Source organism: Betta splendens, chromosome 9 (assembly GCF_900634795.4).
Source record: "Betta splendens chromosome 9, fBetSpl5.4, whole genome shotgun sequence".
NCBI lineage: Eukaryota > Metazoa > Chordata > Actinopteri > Anabantiformes > Osphronemidae > Betta > Betta splendens.
Window position 1 is genome coordinate 30,449,809 of NC_040889.2, and position 22,455 is coordinate 30,472,263.

At 44.6% G+C, this 22,455-nt stretch overlaps 1 protein-coding gene across 2 annotated transcripts in view; it reads right to left on the reverse strand.

Moving 5' to 3' along the window:
• c5 (complement component 5) overlaps positions 1 to 22,455 on the reverse strand; it is a 106,074-nt gene that overhangs the window by 68,682 nt on the left and 14,937 nt on the right. For both annotated transcript variants that reach the window (XM_055511293.1, XM_055511292.1), the window contains exons 2-7: positions 13,964 to 14,159; positions 13,725 to 13,872; positions 13,549 to 13,619; positions 12,208 to 12,305; positions 11,975 to 12,057; positions 11,382 to 11,472 (exon numbers count right to left, since the gene is read on the reverse strand). In XM_055511293.1, coding sequence (XP_055367268.1) covers positions 11,382 to 11,472; positions 11,975 to 12,057; positions 12,208 to 12,305; positions 13,549 to 13,619; positions 13,725 to 13,872; positions 13,964 to 14,159 — 687 coding nt within the window. The remainder of the gene's footprint in view (positions 1 to 11,381; positions 11,473 to 11,974; positions 12,058 to 12,207; positions 12,306 to 13,548; positions 13,620 to 13,724; positions 13,873 to 13,963; positions 14,160 to 22,455) is intronic.

The following is a 22,455-nucleotide window of genomic DNA, read 5'->3' on the forward strand; positions in this document are numbered from 1 at the left end:
GAGGACCCACGGTCCGTAGGGAGCCCGCCAGAAGATGCCCCCGCGCCCAGAGTGGGGCCCGCCCCCAGTTCCACCACCCCCACACGGGCGGAGCGGGGCCTACCCCATTCGGCCCGACCTCATCCCCTGGCGCTACAGCGGCCTGCAGCACAAGGCCAGCAATTGGTGGGGTCAGCAGAAAAGAGACCACCCAGGCAGATGATCATCGTACCCCGGGCGAAAAACCGGACCCCCCACACTTCAACCGCACCACACGCATACCAACTCACACAAACACAGATGCATACACCCACCCCACATGTGCAACACAACATCATCACATCAACACACAACACCACACCCATAGACTCTCTCACAACAAACTAGTCAATCATACGTGAACCAATGCACTCTCAGATACATTCTCCCACCCACACCATTCGCTTGGTCACATACGTGGGGAGGGTAGGTCTCCGGCCTGCCGTCCATGTGGCCCCAGGCAGGGACCGCAGCTCCTCCCGAGCCCCGACCAACCCCCCCAACCCGGAGGAGGCAGAGGGCAGCAGAAAAAGGCACCCCAGAACCCTGCAACCCAGCTTGGACGTGAGTGTGTGGAACTAAAGTGCACTGAAGGTGGGTGACACCTCCAGGAGCACAACCGCTGGCTGACGGTGTGGTCCCCCGGACAGTGCCCCCCCCCGCGCCCTAAATGTCTTTTTGCAGTTAAAACTGGGTGGTGATCTCTCCATCAGGGCCAGTGGCCGAGGCCACAACTGGCCTCAGCCCCAGGCCCCAGTGAAAGAGCCACCCCCGGCCCCTAAATGTATGTGTATGTAGCTAAGTATGAGGAACTTTGGGAGATACCCAATTCTCCGGGGGGTCCAGCAGACAGAGCCATCAATGGGAAGTCTACTGGCCCCCCCGGATGGAGCCCCCAGATTCCTGGACAAGTGTGTATGACTAATGCAATTAAAACTGCAGAGCATCCCACTTGGAAGGGACGGAACCACTTCCCAGTAGCCCTGGTCCCTCCCATCAGCAGGACGCCCCTTGCAGACCTAAGTGGATGAATGCGGAGAAATGTAGTTGGGAAGCAGAGCTCCAGGGTCCGCAGAGCCAGGTTCCCGACTGGCTCTGCTACCTATCCCACCACCCCCCACAACCCCCAGCCACGAAGGGACAGCCGAGACCCAGGGACCGCAGTACTACTGCCCAGGCGCCACACGCAGCACAGCCAGAGCCATCCTCACCCTTCTTTCACACTTACCCATTCTCTCGCTCAAGTATGCCCATGCTCGCCCCGTGTAGTGTGACACTCAAACCCACACACATACTCTGCGGTTGTGCATTGAGGGCCAGCTTCCGCCCAGGGCCCAATGAAGGTTCTAGCCTGAGTAGTCCGCCAAACCCCCCTGCAACAGGCCCGAGCAGTTACCAGAGGGCGTCAGACCGCTAGGGCAGGCAGCGCCCCACCCGAGCAGGGGCAGCGCCCCAGGGGAGAGACACCCCTCCGGGCACAGGCAGGCACCCCCAGAGGGAGTCCCCCGGACGCAGGTTACCCAGGTCTCCACCCCCAGGTCCGCCCCCGCACACCGGCAGGGAGGCCCGCCTCCGGCTCTCCGGAGACAGGCACACGCCAACCCCCAAAATGGTCTCACCCCGGCACAGGGCCGCCGGTCCCAGCAGCCACCACACCCCCGCCGCAGGGGACCCCTGCGGCCAGCCCTGAGTCCACCAACCCGTTGTCCCGTCTTTAGGCAGGCAGGCACCACCAACCACCAGTCACCCCCCCCACCACTGTTGCCAGACATGACGCAGCACCCGAGCCCCACGCATCCTTACCTGGAAATGGAATCAATCAGAGTATAGTTTTGGTCATTGATTGATGAAGCAGACAATGTGTCTAAGGTGGTATAATCTAACAAGCTGTTCAGGTATTGAGTAATGCTTAATTTTTTTTTTAGTTTTCCAGTTCATGAGGATGATTTTCTTTGCGACACAGAGGGCAGAAAGAAGTGTGTGTGATGAGTTTGTCTCTAGATCAAGCCCACTTAGATCTCCTAGAAGACCCAAAGTGCAGGGGCTGCTGGGATTGGACAGCTTAACTGGGTTGACAGGTGTTCACACTACTCTTTGCCAAAATTTGCTGCACAGGTGAGCATGACCAGAATGCATGTAGGCATCTATCTGCTGTGTTATCTGTACAGTGAGGGCAAATATTTGAGTTTGTGAGACCCATTTGGAACATCCTTTGTCCTGTATAGTGAGTTCTATGAAGAATTTTGTATTGTATTAGTTGTAAATTTGTATTTTTGTCATTCTGAATAAATTAGAACATATGTTATTCCAGAATGTGTAATTAGTGGTGATATTGAGATCAGCTTCCCATTTAGAGATCGGAAGGCTCACTGTCTGGTCTACATTGGAAATTAAGATATAGATTTTGGATACTGTCCTTTTCCCTGATATATCAATAAATCGCTCTATTACTGGTGGTGGTTGCATGTGGATGGCAGTATTCTTACTTTTTGCGTTAAGTATTGACTTTAGTTGTTGGTATTCTAAGAAATTGGCACTAGTGATTTCATAGTGAGACACTAGTTCTTCAAAAGAGGTAAACTTGTCTCTTGTGAAAACATGTTTCAGATGTGTTATCCCTTTGATATGCCAAGTTGGAAAGTGTATTGCCTTTTTGTTTTGTATGATGTCTGGATTGTTCCAGAGAGGTGTGTTTTTGGCAAAGAGTAAGCGAAGACCCGTTAATTTTAAGAAACTCCCACCAGGCTTGCAGAGATGCTTTTATGCTAATGTTCTGGTAACAACTATGATGTTTGATTTTGGTGCTGATAAAGGCAGATCTGCAACTTTAATATTTCCACAAAATGTTTGTTCAATGTCTATCCAGGAGGAGTCTGCTGGCATGGGTTTTATCCATTTGTGGACATGGTTCAGTCTATTGCAAGAAAATAGTGGTGGAAGTTAGGTAGTTCTAGGCCGCCGCAGCGTCTGGATTTTTGAAGAGTTTTTAAACTAATTCGTGGTGGCTTGGTTTTCCACAAAAACTGTGAGATGTAGGAGTCTAATGTCTTAAACCACGCCTGGGCTGGCTGAGTTGGAATCATTGAAAATATGTAATTTTTTGGCAGGATCATCATTTTTATGGTGGCAATTCTTCCCATAAGTGAAATGGGTAAGGACTGCATTCTTTGAGGTTGGCTTCTATTTGTTTTTCATAGTGGATTGTAGTTTAGATCAATAAGCTCTGATTAGCCTAGACGACAATTCAATGCCCAAGTATGTTAATGTTTCCTGAATGGAGTGTGGTAGAGGAGATGTTAGTCACCTTAAGGTTAAGTGGTTAGCACTATAGATTTGGGTCAGTTAATAGAGTACTCTGAAAGTCCTGAGAATTCATCTATGAGGCTGATAGTTGTAGGAAGAGTACGTCTGTGGCTCAAGGAGAAACAGTAACACATCGTCAGCATATAAACTTATTTTTATGATTTACTGCTTTGGTCGACTTCCAGTAATTCCTTCATGCTGTCTTATTGCTGCGGCTAGAGTTTCAATAAAATATTGAAATAGTGATGGGGACAGTCGGCAGCCCTGTCTTGTCCCCTCTATGCCAGATAAACCTTGGTGAGATCTGGTCTGTTTGTTCTGACTGCAGCGTTTTGCTGAGTTGTATAAATTTTGGATCCAGTCTATGAATGTTTCCCCAATGCCGAATTTGTGCCAGAGTGGCTAAAAGAAATTTCCATGTTACTCTATCGAAGCTTTTTCTGCAACTTAAGGAGACGATGGCTGTCTCTAGTTTATGGATGGTGACATAATCAATTTAAATTAATTAGTCTGTCATATTGTCTTGTTGACTGTCTACCTTTAATGAAGCCTGTTTGATCAGAGTGAATTATATATGGAGTGATTTTTTCTAGTCTTCTAGCAAGTGCTTTACACACTATTTTTAGATCTACATTTATTAGTGAAATTGGTCTATAACTCGATGGGAGTGTAGGGTCTTTCCCTGGTTTTTGAAGCAGGCTTATGAAGGCAGAATTCATATTTGTGGGTAATGAATGTTGTTGTTTAATTTCAGCTAACATTTTGTAAAAGCTGGGTGCCAGCATGGACCAGAACTCTTTATAAAATTCAGTTGGGAATCCATCTGGTCCTGGAGCTTTTTTATTGGGCATCTCCTGCAGAGCTTCATGTAGTTCTGCCAAAGATAACAATGAGTCTAGAGTTGTAGATTGTTCTTCATTTAGCTTTGGCAGTTCTAGTTTATTCAGAAACGCCTCTATGGCTGAGGTGGGTGGATCTATTTGGGACGTATATAACTCTTGGTAAAAGTTTTTAAAGGTATCATTTATTTCATGGGGATCACGAGTAATGTTGCCTCCTCTAGTTATTGAATGGATGATTTGTTTCTCTTTATTATTTTTTAATTGGTTAGCTAGAAATTTACCACATTTATTAGCATGGTCAAAATTCTCCCAGCGTAATTGGTCTATCTGAAAACTGAGTGTGCAATCAATTATATTATTTAATTTCAGCTTTAGATTTCTTTAGGTCTTCTAGGACATCATTGGTTGGAGAGGCTGCATATTTAATCTCTAGAGATTTTTATTTTTTTGCTCTAATTCTAATTCAAGTACATGTCCTTTTTTTCTTGTGTGATGAATATGAAATTAATCTACCGCGCATAACTGCCTTCCCAGTCCTCCAAAGAACACAGGGTGAGATTTCCGGTTGTATCGTTGATTTCTATAAGGGTTTTCCATTCTCTCCTGACATAACTGATGAAGTCTTGATCATTGAGTAATGATGTATTAAACCTCCAATTCCTGGTTGATGGTGTGGCTGTCTTAATCATCGAAATGGACATTGGTGCATGATCACTGATTGTGATAGAGTGAATATTGGTGTCAGAGACATCTTGTAAGACTGAGTTATTTACTAAAATATAATCTATACGGGAGTGAGAGTGGTGAACTGGCGAGAAAAAGGTATATTCCCTGGATGTAGGATGAAGAGAACGCCATGTGTCACAGAGACCAAAGTCATCCATGTACTGTTTTAAGGTCTGTACTGATTGCCAGTTCCTGTTGCTCACAGCTTTGCTTAGCCTGTCCAACTCTGGGTTAAATACTAAATTAAAGTCCCCTCCTACTATAAGTTTGGAACCAGAGTGAGTAGACAGTGATGTGAAGAAGCTGTGAAAGAAAGAGGGGTCGTCAGCATTAGGGCCATACACATTAGCTATGCAATATTCAATGTTTCCTATCAAGATATTAATGATTATATATCTCCCTTCTGGATCTACAATGGTATCGTTATGCGTAAAGTTAATCTTTTTATTTATCAGGATGGCGACCCCTCTTTGTTTAGAATTGTAACCGGCTAAGTAAGCATGTGGGAACTCTGCTGATGCCAGAGTGTAATTTTAATTTTGGGAATATGAGTTTCCTGTAGTAAAACAATGTCTGCTTGTAGGGTTTTCAAATGGTTAAATATTTTAAATCGTTTCTCCTTCTTATTGATTCCACGTACATTCCAAGTGACAATCTTCAGTGGTGTCATATCTTACCTGACTGCTGTGGATCACTAGTCTTGTGTGTATGTAGTGTGACAGACTTTAGGTGTGTGGCTAACCTTAAGTACCTGTGTATTCTGAGTTGTGTGTTATCTATGTATGTGCACGTGATTCCCCTGTGCAGTAGATGTTTGTGTGTGGCTGCTGGAGGGCTACATAACTGGCTGACTACGTGGGAGACGAATAGAGAAAAGAAGGATGTAAACAGTGTGGAGTGAAAGTAGGTGAAGGAAAAAGAGTAAAGGGAAGGAAAATTAAAGTGAAAGGAAAGTGAGTGATTACGTATGGTGAGCGCTTTGCGAAGTGAGTGAGTGAGTGACATTAGAATGACAATAAACATTTATATGAAACATCTGCGAGAGAACGAGTTTGAATACTGGATGTAAAGTTATAACACATAGTTGCATTACATCTATTGTTTTTTTTAACAAACCTTATACATTAAACCATTGTTTTTACATACCACCTGCTAGTACAGCCACGGAGTTGCTTCCCGGTCCCGGTAGAGCTCTCCGTTGACGTACAGTTTGTCGACGCTGATGACAGCCCTGCAGCCTTCTGCCATGAACCTCTTACGGATGGGGAACAGTCGGCGGCGGCGGTCGAGGATCTCCTTGGGGAACTGGTCGTTGACGCTGTAGTCGGTTCCCTTCAGCTGTCTGCCCCGGCTCTTAACCAGTTCCTTCTGCTTAAAGTCATGGAACTTGGCAACGATGGGTCGAGGACGCTGGCCATCCGGTCGTCTTCCTCCGAGTCTATGCAAACGGTGGAACGCCATCTTGTCGACAACTTCCGCTGGGATCTTCATCTGTTGTTTAATGAAGTTTTTAATTGTGGTTTCCGTGTTTTCCTCCGCCTGTTCTGGAATCCCCGAGAACACCAGGTTGTCCCATGCTGCGGGCCTGCAGATCGATGATACCTTCTTTTATTTTTTTATTTTCGGCCGCTAGCTGAGCCACATCCTCCGTCAGGGACTGCACCGTTCCTTTCAGGGCCTCGTTCTCGGTGGCGAGAGAAATCACCTGCTGCTGGCTGAATTCCAGGGAGTCGCGGAGGGCCATAAACTCTTTGTGGAGGAGTTCCACTAGCGCCAGACGTGCGTCGAAACTTGATATTTTTTTCTCGATGGACTCCAGGATGTCCGTGATGTTTTTGTCCGCCGAGCTAGCTCCAGGTGACTCAGGTGAGTCAGACGGACGGGAACGCTTGTTTGGAGCCGTCTCCTTTTTCCCCATTACCAGACGCTCGAAGCACTCGTCGATGTACTCGAAACTTTCTTCGGTGTTATCCAGAATGGTAGGGTGGTTGATTATTTTCCGAAAAATAAGGTAGTTATTTATTTAAGTTGGCGGATAGTTTGTCGCGCTGTTGTTTACTACCGGTGTCGCGCCGCCTTGTTGAATTTCTCGTGCTGTTCTCGCAGAGTCTCGCGTTCTCTCACAGCATCGCGTCCTCTCTCCTCAGCTGTCGACGTGTGGTTAGCGCACGTCGCCGGCCCCTAAGGGAACCTTGAACTGGCCCTGGAACTCCGAGGCCTGCAGCCAGCAGCCACATCAGTTCCTGCGCCTCAGTCATGTCACGCTCAGGTTCCAGATCAGTCATGTCAGCCTCAGGTTCTGCCGGCTCCAGAGAGGAGGCCATCCCAGGTCCCCGCCGGCTCCAGAGAGGAAGCCGTCCCAGGTCCCCGTCGGCTCCAGTGAGGACGCCGTCCCAGTCCCCGTAGGCTCCAGTGAGGACGCCGTCCCAGTCCCTGTAGGCCTCCCGGAGGACGCCGTCCCAGTCCCCGTAGGCCTCCCAGAGGACGCCATTCCAGTCCCTGTAGGCCTCCCAGAGAAGGTTGTTCCTGCAGCAGTTCCCGTCGGCCTCCCGGAGGAGGTCATTCCTGCCGCAGCTCCCGTCGGCCTCCTGGAGGAGGTCATTCCTGCCGCAGCTCCCGTCTACTCCGTTTGTCATTACACGCACCTGTCTCCAATTAGTCATAACTCACCTGGATACTTAACCACCACCAGTCACATCAGACATTTGCCTGATCGATCGAACGCCAGTCGTCACCTTCCAGCAATTCTCTCAGTCCTGATTACCTTGTCTTGATCCCGTTCCGTGCTTCTGACCGCCGACGCATGCTCAACCCTGAATGGTACTGTTGCTGTGTTTATTCTGTTCCTGAACCTTGCCTGTTACTGGACTTGATTATGCCTACTCCTTTGGTACTGAAACCTGAGCCTATTGTGTATGACCTGGACCGTCTGTGATTACGATTGTTGGATTAAACTTTGATTATTTGACCATCTACCTTGTGTCCTCATGCTGTGCATGTGGGTCCGATCTCTGCGTTAGCCTGACAATACTCAGTCTCTGCTTTAGACCTCCTCCATCCTTGCTGGTAAAGACAACAACCTGGTATGATTTTTAAGGCCTAAAAGCTGATTTTTGTGGAGGAGAAAATAATTATTTACCCAGAGAGTTTCCACACGTTACCCTAATCACTGTTTACATCCCCCCCTCTGCAAACGTTGCCTTGTGTGACGTCATACAGACGGCCGTCTCCAACCTGCAGTCCAGACATCATGACGCTTTCTTTATGATCTCCGGTGACTTTAATCACATCAGCCTTGACACGTCACTTCCTACATTCACCCAGTTTGTGAGCTGTCCCACCAGAGGTGAGAAGACACTGGACCTGATGTGCACTAATGTTGAGGATGCCTACTCTTCCACTGTCCCCCCCTCTGGGAAAGTAGGATCACAATTTGATTCATCTGCTGCCACAACACACACCTCAGGTTCAAAGGCAGCCGCCACGTTTAAAACTGTTAAAAGGTGGATAGATGGGGACCGCGTTGCTCTGCAGAGCTGCTTTGAAGACATTGACTGGGAGGCTCTCTGAGAACCTCATGGGGAGGACATTGATGGACTGACAGACTGCATCACAGATTATATTAATTTCTTTAGGAAATCTGTGAATGCTGTCACCCCTCTCACTATTACAAAGGACAAGGTGGAGGTGACTGAGTACAAATGCCTGGGAGTGAACTTGGACAATAAACTGGACTGGAAAAAGAACTCCTCAGCTGTGAACAAGAAGGCTCAGAGCAGGATGTACTTCCTGAGGAGGCTCAGGTCCTTTAACGTCTGCAGCTCCATGCTGAGGATGTTCTATGAGTCTGTGGTGGCCAGTGTAGTGGTCTGTGGTTGATCTTCATCCATGCAATAATATGTATAAGAAAACATTAGCTAGTAATTAGATGTGTACCTCCATCTGTGACAGCAATCGAAGTGTGCAAAATAATTTCCCTCTGGGATTAATAAAGTTTTTTTGAATCTTAAAGAAAATAAATGGGACCTAGTTATGCAAAACAGGTCAAAGCGACTGATAAAAACTGTAAATTAAATCAACCAATCTTTACTAATAGGCTATGTACTGTACCACAGGCTTTTAAGGTGGCTGTGGTCACACCTTTATGGAAAAAACTACTCTGGACCCTGGAAAACTATCCGACTATAGGCCCATTTCAACAAACAACATCAAACAATTATCTGACCACCTGCGTGGGAATAACCAGTACGGAGCTTTTCAATCAGGATTTAGAAAACATCATAGCACAGAAACAGCTCTGGTTGAAGTCACTAATGATCTTCTATTAGCTTCGGACAATGGTCTAGTTTCTGTCCTTGTCCTGTTAGATTTAAGTGCTGCATTTAATACAAATGATCATAACATTCTAGATTAGAACATAGTATCGGAATTAAAGGAGCAGCAGTAGGATGGTTAAAATTCTATTTGTTGAACAGATTCCAGTTTGTTCATGTGTTCAATGACAAATCCACTATATGCACAAGGATTAGCTATGGAGTACCGCAGGGTTCTGTGCTTGGTCCAGTACTGTTCACTCTATCTCCACTAGGTGAGATTATTAGGAAGCATTCTATACATTTTCATTGTTATGCAGATTATACTCAGCTATACATGTCCTTGGAACCAAATGAAACAGATCAACTAGTCAAAATTCAGGGTTGTTTAAAAGACATCAAATCCTGGATGTCCCAAACCTTCCTTCAACTAAATTCAGATAAAACTGAAATTGTTATCGTTGGGCCTAAAAGTCACAGAGAGACACTATTGAGTCAGGTAGCCTCCCTGGATGGCACAACATTAGCTTCAGATTCTACTGTGAGTAACCTTGGTGTCATCTTTGACCAGGATCTTTCTTTTACATCATACATTAAACAAATGTCCAGAACCGCCTACTTCCATCTTAGAAATATAGCTAAAATTAGAAGCATCCTCTCTCAGTGATGCAGAGAAACTGATCCATGCATTTGTTACCTCTAGGCTGGACTACTGTAACTGCTTACTCATAGGATGTCCTAACAGCTCCTTAAAAAGCCTACAGCTTATTCAAAATGCTGCAGCCAGAGTTCTGACAGGACTTAGAAAGAGAGATCACATTTCTCCTACATTAGCTTCTCTGCACTGGCTGCCTGTAAAATGTAGGATAAAATTTAAAATTTTCCTACTCACCTACTGTACAAAGTACTCAATGATAAAGCTCCTTCTTATCTTAAAGACCTCATAGTTCCTTATGCTCCCAGCAGAACGCTTCGTTCTCAGAGCGCTGGGCTACTTGTGGTTCCTAGACTTTTAAATGTAGAATGGGAGGCAGAGCTTTTAGCTACCAAGCTTCAACCATCCTGCCTGTGCTCTGTTGTTGCTCGTTGTTGTTGCTGTGCTTTTCGCTCTTTCTCTCCCCTCACCCCAACCGGTCGAGGCAGATGGCCGTCCACATCCAGCCTGGTTCTGCTGCAGGTTTCTTCCTCGTTAGAGAGGGAGTTTTTCCTCTACACTGTTGCTGTCAAATTGTAATCAAAGGCTTGCTGTATGTGGGATCTGTTGGGTTTAGATGTGTAAGGTCTTAAACCTTACCTTGTAAAGTGTCTCAAGATAACCTTGTGATTTGGCGCTGTATAAATAAAATTGAACTGAATTGAGTTTAATTGAATTCATATTCTGTACACAGGTCAGTAACGGTGACCACCTGTCTTTGTTGGTGCCTCTGGCCCACAAGAACCTGAAGCTGTGGAGTCTGATACTTTCCTGTGAGTGGGGTTGGGCCTTCAAGGATCAGACTGGTTTTGTCCGGCTCATCTATCAATTTGCAATGGACTGAGCTCTGGGGCATTTGAAGCAGAGGCAACACCTAAAATTGTTCCAGAACCAAGGAAGGTCAGGTAGGTAGCCCAAAAACCAGAACAGAAGGAGCAGGTAAGGCAAGGTCAAAACAAGATCCAGGACTGGTACACAGGAAGGACTTCCTAGGCATGAACGCTGGAGAGTTGACACAGGTAACGTGATTGAGAACACAGCAACATGAACAAAAAATCTGGCAACAGGCTGCGGGAAAAGGTGGAGCTTAAATAAAAGACATAAGGAATAATTGGAAACAGCTGAGAGATTACGTGACTGCAAAGTAAAGTTACACAAGAACAAGGCACAGGAACTAAATTGGAAGTTGACAAAATAAAACAGGAAACCAGATAGAAACATGACAGTGATGCTGGATCTGTGACACGCTGAGGTGGCCAAGGGTCAGCCTCCACAATCCATGACCCAGCCTCCAGTTCTCTGCTCCACATTGATACTGTAGATAGATTTCAATGCAGACTGGGGGCATCACAACTTGAATGTTGTCAAACTGGCTCGAATCTTGATGCTTAAACATGTTTCCTGTCAGTGGTTGTAATGTTGGGCCTGGTCTGTGTAAAGTTGGACTTAATTCAACCACTTCACACTGAACACGTAGACTCTTACCTGGCTGTGACTTTGAAGGAGAAACTGTTGAACTGCCCATAGCTGATGTAGCTTTTTGATGGTTCCACCAGGATGGAGAAGCTTGGAAGAACTGGTAACAGATTAGTGACACTTTCATTCGTATTTCTTTTTAATCACTTACATTTACAAGATAAAGTTAAAGTCAATGCTGCGTCTCAGACACTAAGCTTAGCTCCAACAATTAAACAAGTTGAGCAGTACATAGCAAATTATTCAATAATAAATATTTTAAGTAACAATAAACACCAAAGGTCACGGGTTCAAATCTAGCCTCAGGAGTTGCAAGCCAGTGACTTCTGTGTGGGTCCTGAGCCTAAATAAAAGGGTATGGGTGCATAAGAAAGGGCATATGGTGTAAAAACTTGCCAATAACAACCATGTGAATCATTTGTTGTAGGACCCCTGACGAGAATAAGCCAAAAGGAGTTACCTTTTTTACTAAAAGCAGGTCAAGGCTGTGGCCGGACTCAAACTAAGAATGTGATTCATTCAGTTTATTTGAGCTAGTTCATTAGAAAAGCACTTTGATAAAGTGTGGTCCTGAACTTAAAGCTGTGCTTGTGATAACGAACCATATTCTTTAACTTCAAAGTCTGTTTTCGCTGAAGTGGTAAAATCGTCTGAGTATGAGGCTTCAATGGACCAAATCCCCAATCTGAAATCACAATCAGCAGTGAAAATGAGAACAGCTGGAGGCATTGTAGCAAAGCACGAAGTCTACAGCCAAAGGTGCTATAATGCAAAAGGCCTAGACAAACATCACAGCCACAACAACATTATAGAGTTGCAGCATGTTGGTTCTTACTTTGGTTTGACTGGGATCTTAAAAGGGTTTTGCATAGATGGAATGCCATTATTGGCATCACTCATCTCCACCATGTCCACAGTTGTCTCATCCGGATCCTGTCAGACAAAAAAATTACTGATGAAAGAAACATTTTCAAACCTGCTGCAACGTGTTTCTCCTGAGATGAGTCTCCTAACACTTCCCGCACTTGCATCTTTTCTTTGTGCCTTAGTCCTGCCTACTAAAGACATGTGGCAGGATGCAAGTCATCCTGTTCCATGACCTCTGTGAACTGTCTCTGTGTAACCCGACCAGGCGAACCCACCTCTCGCCTACATGACAGCTGTGGTAGCTCATGATGCCGGATGGAAGTTACCGCCGCTTACATAAACATCTGCCTGTTTATTAGTAGCTGTATTCAGTTGACATAAATACACTAAAGGTAATTTAAAAGCATATTGTCACTAAACCCAATGGAAAACAGAATCCTGGTCCAGATGATGGATCTAAAAACCTTCTAAATTCAGTATATTCTATAAATGTCAGTATAAACTGCTGCAGTTACAGATCTAATCACCAACAGCTTCCTCAACAGAGGTGATTGGGGTCAGTAGAACATGTGTCTCCCCAAGCATCACTCCTCCATGAGTCTGATGAGTAATAATCACCATGGGCCCCAACGGGCAGCAAACATCGCTGATCCCACACACCCTGCACACAAACTGTTTAAGCTGGCAGGCACTACAGAGCCATAGCCACCAGAACCACCAGACACATAGTCAACTTCTTCCCCAGGCTGTGTCTGAGTTGAACTCTCCACTCACATAGTGAAGTTCTCATTGTCCAATGACCATGAATTTGCAATAACTGTAAATGATTAAAAATACGTATGGTAATAATTTGCTCCCTGTAGGTGTGAGTGTGTGTGAATGGTTGTCTGTCTCTGTGTGTTGCCCTACGATAGAATGGCGACCTGTCCAGGGTGAGCCCCACCTTTTGCCCTCAGCTAGCTGGGATAGGCTGCAGCCCCCCCGCGACCCCCTATGACAGGGGTAATAAAGTCAAATATCCAAAAGGGCCAAAAAAACAAATTTGCCACAGGCCGAGGGCCAAACTGGTTCACCATTTATTAAGACATATTAAAATGATTGCACATAACCCATTGAACTAAACTTAACAGTGTATATTATCTAACAATCAAACAAATAATAACATAACAGCGTGCGGGGTGGTTTCCAGTAGGACCGAATCAAATTCCTTGCTGGTCCTGTACAAATTTGGCAATAAAGCTGATTCTGATTCTAAAACGTCCTCCAAATAGAGGGGGGGGAAGTGGACAAGGAGTTGCTTCACACTCACCTTAAAGGTCAGGAAGACGCTGCGATCTGCCGGCCTCAGCTCTTGGTTCAGAGAAAATGCCCTCACTTTGACTGGAACACACATCACACAACTACATGAAACATGGTCAGAACCAAGAGGAACCGCTGAGCACCCAAAGAAGACCTGGTGGAGCCCTGCCCTCGGCCAAAACTCACCACTCTGATCTGGGGTATACAGCGGTTTGTCGGTCTGGATGAACAGGAAGCCGTTGGTGCGGCTCACAGGAATAAACACGTGCTGATTGATCTCTGGTGACTGGACGTGAAGAACCACTTGAGTCAGACTCTTGTCCAGCTGCCGCAGCTGAAGGGACACGTGAGCGGCTCATTTAAAACCATAGCGTAGGATAAATGTAATAGTTGTCAGCCTTCTGTCACTGTGCGTTGTGTCTGACCCGGACTTTAGCATCAGCCTGATATTTGTTCTGGCTGTTGAGGGTCACTGCTTCTCTGGCCAGAACCGCATGATTTGGTGCCATGGAGGTCTTCAGGAACACGTACACCGTGACCGGTTCTGAAAACCCAAACACTTGCACCACCACCCTCTCCTGGGCATCCAGCCGCAATGACAGAGGAGCTGTGATCAGAAACCTGCAGAGCAAAAGCATCAGGTGAGTGGGTCCGACTGGTACCGTGACGGTTCCAGTGAGTTCTAGCAGGTTCAGGCTCATAAACACTGTTTATTCTAAAAGCACTGGAAATCAACTCAAGGAAGGAATATGATTTTTATGGATAAACCTATACGTAACTAACTAACTAACATCTAACTAATATTAAGAATAAACACTAAATAATTTATAATAATGGAAACTATATTCTCTTATTTACAGTAATCCTCTATAAATGGTTCCTCTGGAAAACTAAATTGCAGCTCTAATTCTTATCTCTTGCCCAAAAAAACTGGTAAATCCAGCTTAATTTTCAATCTCTTTCTATTTCTTTGTTGTTTTATTTATGAAGGACACTCCAAATGTTCCTCTACTCCACATTCACAACTGTGGCAATCCGTCTTTACTTCCGACATTGGGCGCAATTGTTGTCTCACTGTGGCGTCACCTGACTTCCTGTTTGAGTTCTTGTTTGTATGAGTGTAATCAGTTTCACCTTTAAGGTCCACGTTTGTGTGGCAGCCTTTGTTGTGGCTCTCTGTAAGGGTTGTTTGTCATCACTATTCTGGTTTGTTCTGCTCTGCACTGATTTCTAGTTTGTACCTTTGTGCCTGCTAACCAAAGTTTTTACAATTAAATATGTTAATAGAACATTGGTTTAAAAGGACAGGAGTACAAATATAAGCAAGTATTTTTAAAAATGTTCTGCATCCATTGTTCTGCAAATCCAATCAGCTATACATTCAATTCATCAGCTAGTTTCAGTTATATTTCAACTGCCTTAGTTTCTGCAAAGATTCAGCTCTGTTTAATAAACAAGGTCTTATAGTATTTGAATAATAATAAATTATTACTATTAATAATCTTTTTTTGCCCCATTAAAATGAATAGGGACATAATAGGCGAGATCCAGATTTGATTCCCAATCAGAGCTTGTGTACATATTCAGCATTTTTAAACCACCTGCTTTTTCCTATATAGTGTCAGAACTACGGAGATGTCGGACCCACATGCATGGCTCCAAGCAGACATAGGATCTGATATAAAGGGTTTTATTTAGTCACAAACAAGGTCAGTACAGGCAGGGTCATACACAGAAAGGCTCTGTGTTGGTACAGAGTGGTTCAGGCAATCTCGGATCCAAAAAACAAGCAGGGTTCGGTAACAGGTAAGCTCGGCTACGGTACAGTTCAGGACAGGGCAGACTCGGGTCAAAAAAACAAGCAGGATAATTACCATGCAGACACGGTTACAGGACAGACGAGGGTCAGGCAGGATTCAAGGACGGCGGTCAGAAACTAGATCAGGATCGAGAGTCAAACAAGGTAACTAACGCTGGATAATGGTGAGTACACGCAACAATGAAGCAACTGGCTTGGGTGAGTACTGGAGCTTATATACTGGTGAGTGATTACTGATGACAGGCAGGTGTACGTAATGAGAACCCGAAGTAACAATGAAACAGCTGTGATATGACCAGAAAAGGAAGTCCTTACAAAATAAAACAGGAACATGATCTAAACTGTGACAGATAGATATTAAGCTACATGTTTAATATGTTTTTTTTTTTAAATTAAATTTAACACTAAAGCATTCAGCAATATACACAAATTTAAAGCGTGTTAAACCACTATGTGCCAAACGTAAAGAGTTTACTGATATGAACTTCAACTGGACTGCCGAAGTCTAGTTTAATTGAAATGAAAAGGTTTATATTAGAAAGTCCTGCTCTGGCACTGTATGACCCTGAGCTACATACTTAAGTGACAACTGATGCTACTCACAATGACTTAGGTGCTGTACTTACCCCTTCATCCAGACAACACAGTAAAACGTTTATATGCCTTTGCATATAGAACACGTTCTACTGCTCAAACAAATTATTTAACAAATGAACATGAAGCACTTGCGAGTGTTTGGGCTGTTGAAAAATGGAGAACCTATTTATGGGGACACAACTTCATGCAGCATACTGACCACTACGCACTTAAGTTGCTACTCAGATCCAAAGTGACTGGTCGGGCTGGACTCAGGATTGCCAGATGGTTTTACCTATGATGTCACTTAGGCAAACAAAATGTAACAGCTGACTGCCTTTCAACGTTTCCATTCCACACTACAGAAGATGCTCCTGATGTACCAGACATGGTTGCTGCAGTCTTTTGTGAATATTCGCATTAGGGCTGGCCAAGGTGGCGCCCTAGGCGAGATCACGGCTCATGATCACGACTATGCGGCCCCACGGCTCACAAACGTGATTTTGCGCCGGGGGGGCTGTAATGGAAAAATTGTGCCTTTGTGCTATTTCTTATCCAACACAGTCGTCATGTGCTGGTTAGGTGCAATACTGAACATTCTTACACAAACAAATAATCTCTTGCGCCCTGTCGTACATCAAGTCGAAACATCTGATGTTCCATTTGACTGACTAATAATTTATGATATATGTTTGTCTTTTACACCCGGACTCTGGCTCCATTCTACTGTATCTGACTCCCCACCAGACCCAAGGCTGTTAAAGCCAATGCATCTTGTCTTGGAAGCTCGGTGTTCCTTCCTTTGGATAACAAGACATGACGATGCAGAAGTGAGAATGTTTGCATTCTTACTCACAGCGAGATAAAGTGGCACAAACAATTCCATGGCTGCAGAGAGACATTCCACCAGAGCCAGAGAAAGGGGTTAAAAGGCAGAGACAACTTGAGGATTGTGGGCTCTTTGCATCACACCTTCGTGGTGTGTGCACTGATCTCCCCAGATGGTTTTTGGTTTGTTGATGTGCACGATCAACATCCATGCTTTTTATTTGCTTTCCCCATTATTTTTATTTTCTTTATTATTTCAATAAATCGCACAAAAGGACAACTCTCTCTCATCTACTTCTTTATGGAAAATTTCCACCACAGAAATTGGCGTCTACAAACAGGATCCGCTGCAGGTCGTCTGGACGGCGTGACCAGGGACGATAGTCCTGAGGACTAGGGTCGCTCAGCCTCCGAACCTCTACAGCTGTTCTGAGTGGGAGGACTGCTCACCCGTCTGGATCGCCTCTGACGAGATCCAACGAACTCAAAATCCAACCTCTACTCGGCCCGGTGAGAGAGATTCGTTTCGATTCGACGTTTTGTTGTGACTTAATGGAAAAAAAAAAATGGGTTTGAAATTGGAAACAGGGGTTACTTGGCTCTGATCATTTGGTTTAGGGAAAGTAAGGCAAATAACAATTAATTCTAAAGCATCCCCTACTAGACTAAAACATAAAAGAAAACATGATTAGGACTAGAGATAATAATATTATAAAATATAATATTTCTATAAAGGCTATTTGGCTGAAAACATTCAAAATACAATATTAGGAACAAACAAAACATTTTTCAATTTTTAAATGTAATATTCGGGTAAAATGAATTAGGTCAAAGTCTGCCCTGGTGGCCGAGACGGTGGTTGCTAAGGGTTGGCTCGTGGGACCGAGCTTTTTGTCTGTACTGAGGATACAGACCAGTGTGCAGATCTGAGCGCAGTCCAAAGGGTGTGGACAAGAAATAAAAGACGGCTTCTGAAATACGGAGCGCGTTTGCAGGGGGAAGTGGTTTTGAGATACGAGGGACCCGGGTCTTAGAGGGGCCTGACGGTGAGGGACCACTTCCGAGAACCCTGTCGCTGATCTGAGCGGTTCCCTTTCTACGGAGACGTCCGTGGAAGAGAAATTTCGAAAAAAGGTTCCGGCCGGAACACAAAAAAGTCTTAGGCAGGAAACGGCCGGGACTCTGAAAGATGGGTTCGGGGCGATCTAAGTCTCCACCACCAGACTGCAGCATTACAAAAGTAAAAAGTAATTAAAAGTAAAAAGTAAATATGGTTATTAGTGCGTTTTATGTTTCCATGAGTGGGAAACTGGTTATGGGTTCAAAAGGAGAATCGGTTAGTGTAAAAGACACATTCACCTTAAAAGGAAAAACTAGATACAAAAGAAAAGATCTGAAAAAGCAAAAAAAAAAAAAACTAAACCCCTAAAAGAAACAAAAGAGAGATGAGAGTAATAGAAAAAAAAAAAGGAGATAACAACTCTGGGGAAGAATTGTTTGACACACACACACACACACACACACACACACACACACACACACACACACACACACACACACACACACACACACACACACACACACACACACACACACACACACACACACACACACACACACGTCAAGAGCAAATGCTCCCATTGTTTCTGCTCTCTATCCTAATGCAGAACTGAGCGCGATGAGGGTAAATCCGGATCTGGACTCCTTTCCCACCATCAGCAGAAGAACCGAAGGAGAAGAAACGCCTGATCAACAACCAGAACAGGGTGGAAGCTCTGACACCACAGCAGCTGGAGGACACAGACCACAGCATGGACGCCTCACAGACTCCTACAACGTCTGCAGCCATCACGTTCTGGGCTCATCAGATGAACCAGCTACTACAAGCGTGTGTGTCTGACACAGACACCTGCTTATGACAATCAGCAAAGGAAAACAAGGACAGAGCAACAGCAGAGAAGACGTGCTCTGACACAGACACTGGTTGAAACAACAGGAGAGGCTTCAGACGTGATCGGCCCAAAAGAGCTGCATGCGAGGATCCAGGAAAGGTCTGTCATCGAGGAACAACTGTCCCATTGAAAGGCTTCACCCGCTGGCGCTCACATCAGACTGATGGTTGGGGAAGGAGGAAGGTGACGGTTCCTTTTCACGTGACGTACAAGACGGTACCACAAACACACACACACACATTCATACACGCAATGAAGAAACACGCTTACAGCTGATACATGTTCATGCTTATCTGCTTGCAATGAAGAATCGCTTTTTGCTCTAAAAAACACCCGGAGTTATTTTTAAATGATGACGAAAAGCTAAATGACAACTGCTGCATGACTTTACAGTCTGATGGGTTTAAACTGTTTTAATTTGCAACAAATTCAGCACTGCTTTTAACTCCTTAATAGACACTATTGGTCTTACGCAGCAGGTAAATGAACCCACTCATCGTTTTAACCACACCCTCAATCTTGTCCTGACACATTGATAATTTAATAGTTCTTCCCCAAAACCCTCTGTTATCTGACCATTTCTTATTAACTTTTGAATTTAGCACAACTGACCCTAGAACAGCTGGAAAGAAATGTTACTATAGCAGATGTTTATCTGACAACGCTGTTGCCAGATTCAAGCAGATGATTCCATCATCTTTTGCCTCAATGTCTTGTAGATACACAGAGAACAGTCACCTTAATCCTTATGAACAGGTTGACTGTCTTGTGGATGATGCTGCAGCTTCTCTACGTACAATGTTAGACACAGTGGCTCCTCTGAAGAAGAAGACAGTGAATCAGAGGAGGTTAGCTCCGTGGTATAACTCAGACATCCGCAGCCTAAAGCTGTCAGGACTCGGGCAGGCGGCGGACCCACATGCACAGCACGAAGGCACGATTATGATAAAGCACAGGTTTATTAGATACGGCAGGGTCAGGCAGTCCAGGTCATACACGGAAGTGTTCAGTGAGCGGTAAACAAGGGAGCAGGCAATCTCTGATTAAATGTCCAGGCAGGGTTCGGTACACAAACAGGCTCGGTAAAGGTACAAACGGGGATAAGGCAAACTCACGGTCAGGTAGTTAGTCCAGGTTCTTTTACAGGCAGGATACACGGAGCAAGGCAAAACAGGAACAGGCACGAGGAGCACGGACACGGAACACGAAAACACGGGAAACTAGGAACGCTCAGGAAACACGGAACACTAAGGAAACTCGGACTCTCAAGAAACACGCGACACTGATGAAACACGACAATCTGGCAAGTGACTACGGGAACAGGAGGTGACTAAATACACAGGTGAGTGATTAACTGATTACAGACAGGTGTGGGTGAATGAACTAGGGAGTGAGCACTGAACTGGCAACGGGAAGTCTACAAAATAAAACAGGAAGTAGTGACGACAGGAAACAACTAGAAACAAAACCCAAATCATGACAAAAGCAAAGCACTAGACAACTAGAAAGACAGTGGCGTTCCAACAAAATAAATGTAAACTGCATTGCATGGAAGGACAGTCTAATGAAATATAAAAAAGCACTTTGTGCTGCTAGAAAAACATATTATTCCTCCCTAATTGAGGAAACAAAAACAACCCCAGGTTTCTTTTCAGCACTGTAGCCAGGCTGACAAAGAGTCATAGCTGTGTTGATACTACTATCCCCTTAAATCTCAGCAGCAATGACTTTATGAACTACTTTACTAATAAAATTATCATCATTAGAAAAAACATTCAGCAGCGACTTCTTCCAAATGACAGAAAGCACTGTCTAGATCCATCAACTTTAAATTTACCAAATCCTCTGTCTTACCTAGACAGCTTCTTCCCCATAACTCATATGGAGTTAACCTCAATAATCAACTCTTCCAAGTCGTCCACTTGTCTTTTAGATCCAATCCCAACCAGATTACTCAAAGAAGTTCTACCTTTAATCAGCTCGTCCATATTAAATCAAATCAACCAATCTTTACATCTAGGCTATGTACCACAGGCTTTTAAGGTGGCTGTGGTCAAACCTCTATTGAAAAAACAACCCTTGACCCTGGACAACTAGCCAACTATAGGCCCATTTCAAATTTACCCTTTATTTCCAACATTCTGGAAAAAATCATGGCTAAACAATTATCTGACCACCTGAGTGGGAATAACCTGTACGAAGATTTTCAGTCAGGATTTAGAAAACATCATAGCACAGAAACAGCTCTGGTTAGAGTCACTAATGATCTTCTATTAGCTTCGGACAATGGTCTAGTTTCTGTCCTTGTCCTGTTAGATCTTAGTGCTGCATTTGATACAATTGATCATAACATTCTATTACAGACACTAGAACATAGAATCGGGATTAAAGGAACAGCATTGGGATAGTTTAAATCCTATTTGTTGAACAGATTCCAGTTTGTTCATGTTTATGATGAATTCTCCACATGCACGAGGATTAGCTATGGAGTACCACAGGGTTCTGTGCTGGGTCCAATTCTGTTTAGCCAATACATGTCTCCTCTAGGTGACATTATTAGAAAGCATTCTATTAATTTTCATTTTTACGCAGATGATACTCAGCTATATATGTCCTTGGGACCAAATGAAACAGATCAACTAGTCAAAATTCAGGGTTGTTTAAAAGACGTCAAATCCTGGATGTCCCAAAACTTCCTTCAACTAAATTTAGATAAAACTGAAATTCTTATTGTTAGGCCTAAAAATCTGAGAGAGACATATTGAGTCAGATAGCCACCCTGGATGGCATAACATTAGCTTCAGATTCTACTGGGAGAAACCTTGGTGTCATCTTTGACCAGGATCTCTCTTTTACATCATACATTAAACAAATCTCCAGAACCGCCTACTTCCACCTTAGAAATATAGTTAAAATCAGAAGCATCCTCTCTCAGAGCGATGCAGAGAAACTGAATTATGCATTTGTTACCTCTAGGCTGGACTACTGTAACTGCTTACTCATAGGATGTCCTAACAGCTCTTAAAAAAGCCTACAGCTTATTCAAAATGCTGCAGCCAGAGTTCTGACAGGACTTAAAAAGAGAGATCTGTCACGATCTGGGTTTTGTGTCTAGTTGTTTCCGGTTTTATTTTGGTAATCTCCCGGTCTCTGTTTTTGGTTTGAGCTTTACTTCCGGTTTTTGTTCTTCTCACAGCTGTTCCCTGTTAGTACCGGTCCGCATTATCCACACCTGCACTTCATCGGCTATTAGTTCACTTTGTATTTAACCACCACCTTTGTCCTCGGTTCGCCGCCAGATCGTTGTTTGTGTTTCCTCGTTCTAGTGTTTGTATGTTACCGTTGCTCCAGTTCGTTGACTCTGAGCCTGCCTTATCCCTGCCTGTCACGTCTCTCTGGATTATCTACTGTTACCTGTGTATGACCCCGGACCGTTGTGACCTGAGTTCTGGAATAAACCCTCATTTTCACTAACTACGTCGTGTCCTGGCGCTGTGCATTTGGGTCCTTATATGCCGTTACTGACAGAACGATCTGGCCAGACTTGGACCCAGCCAGCGCCAACCCGCACCCAGGTCGGTTACGAGTTTTTGTTCCCGTTTTTTCCTTTTTCCTCTCCGGTTGTTTTTGGCTCCGTGCGCAAGTCACTCGCCGGAGCAATGGAGTTTTCCTGCCCGAGTCTGCCGGTGGATATTCGCGGAGACCTAGATAGGTTCGCTAAGGCATACGCGGAAGCGCACAG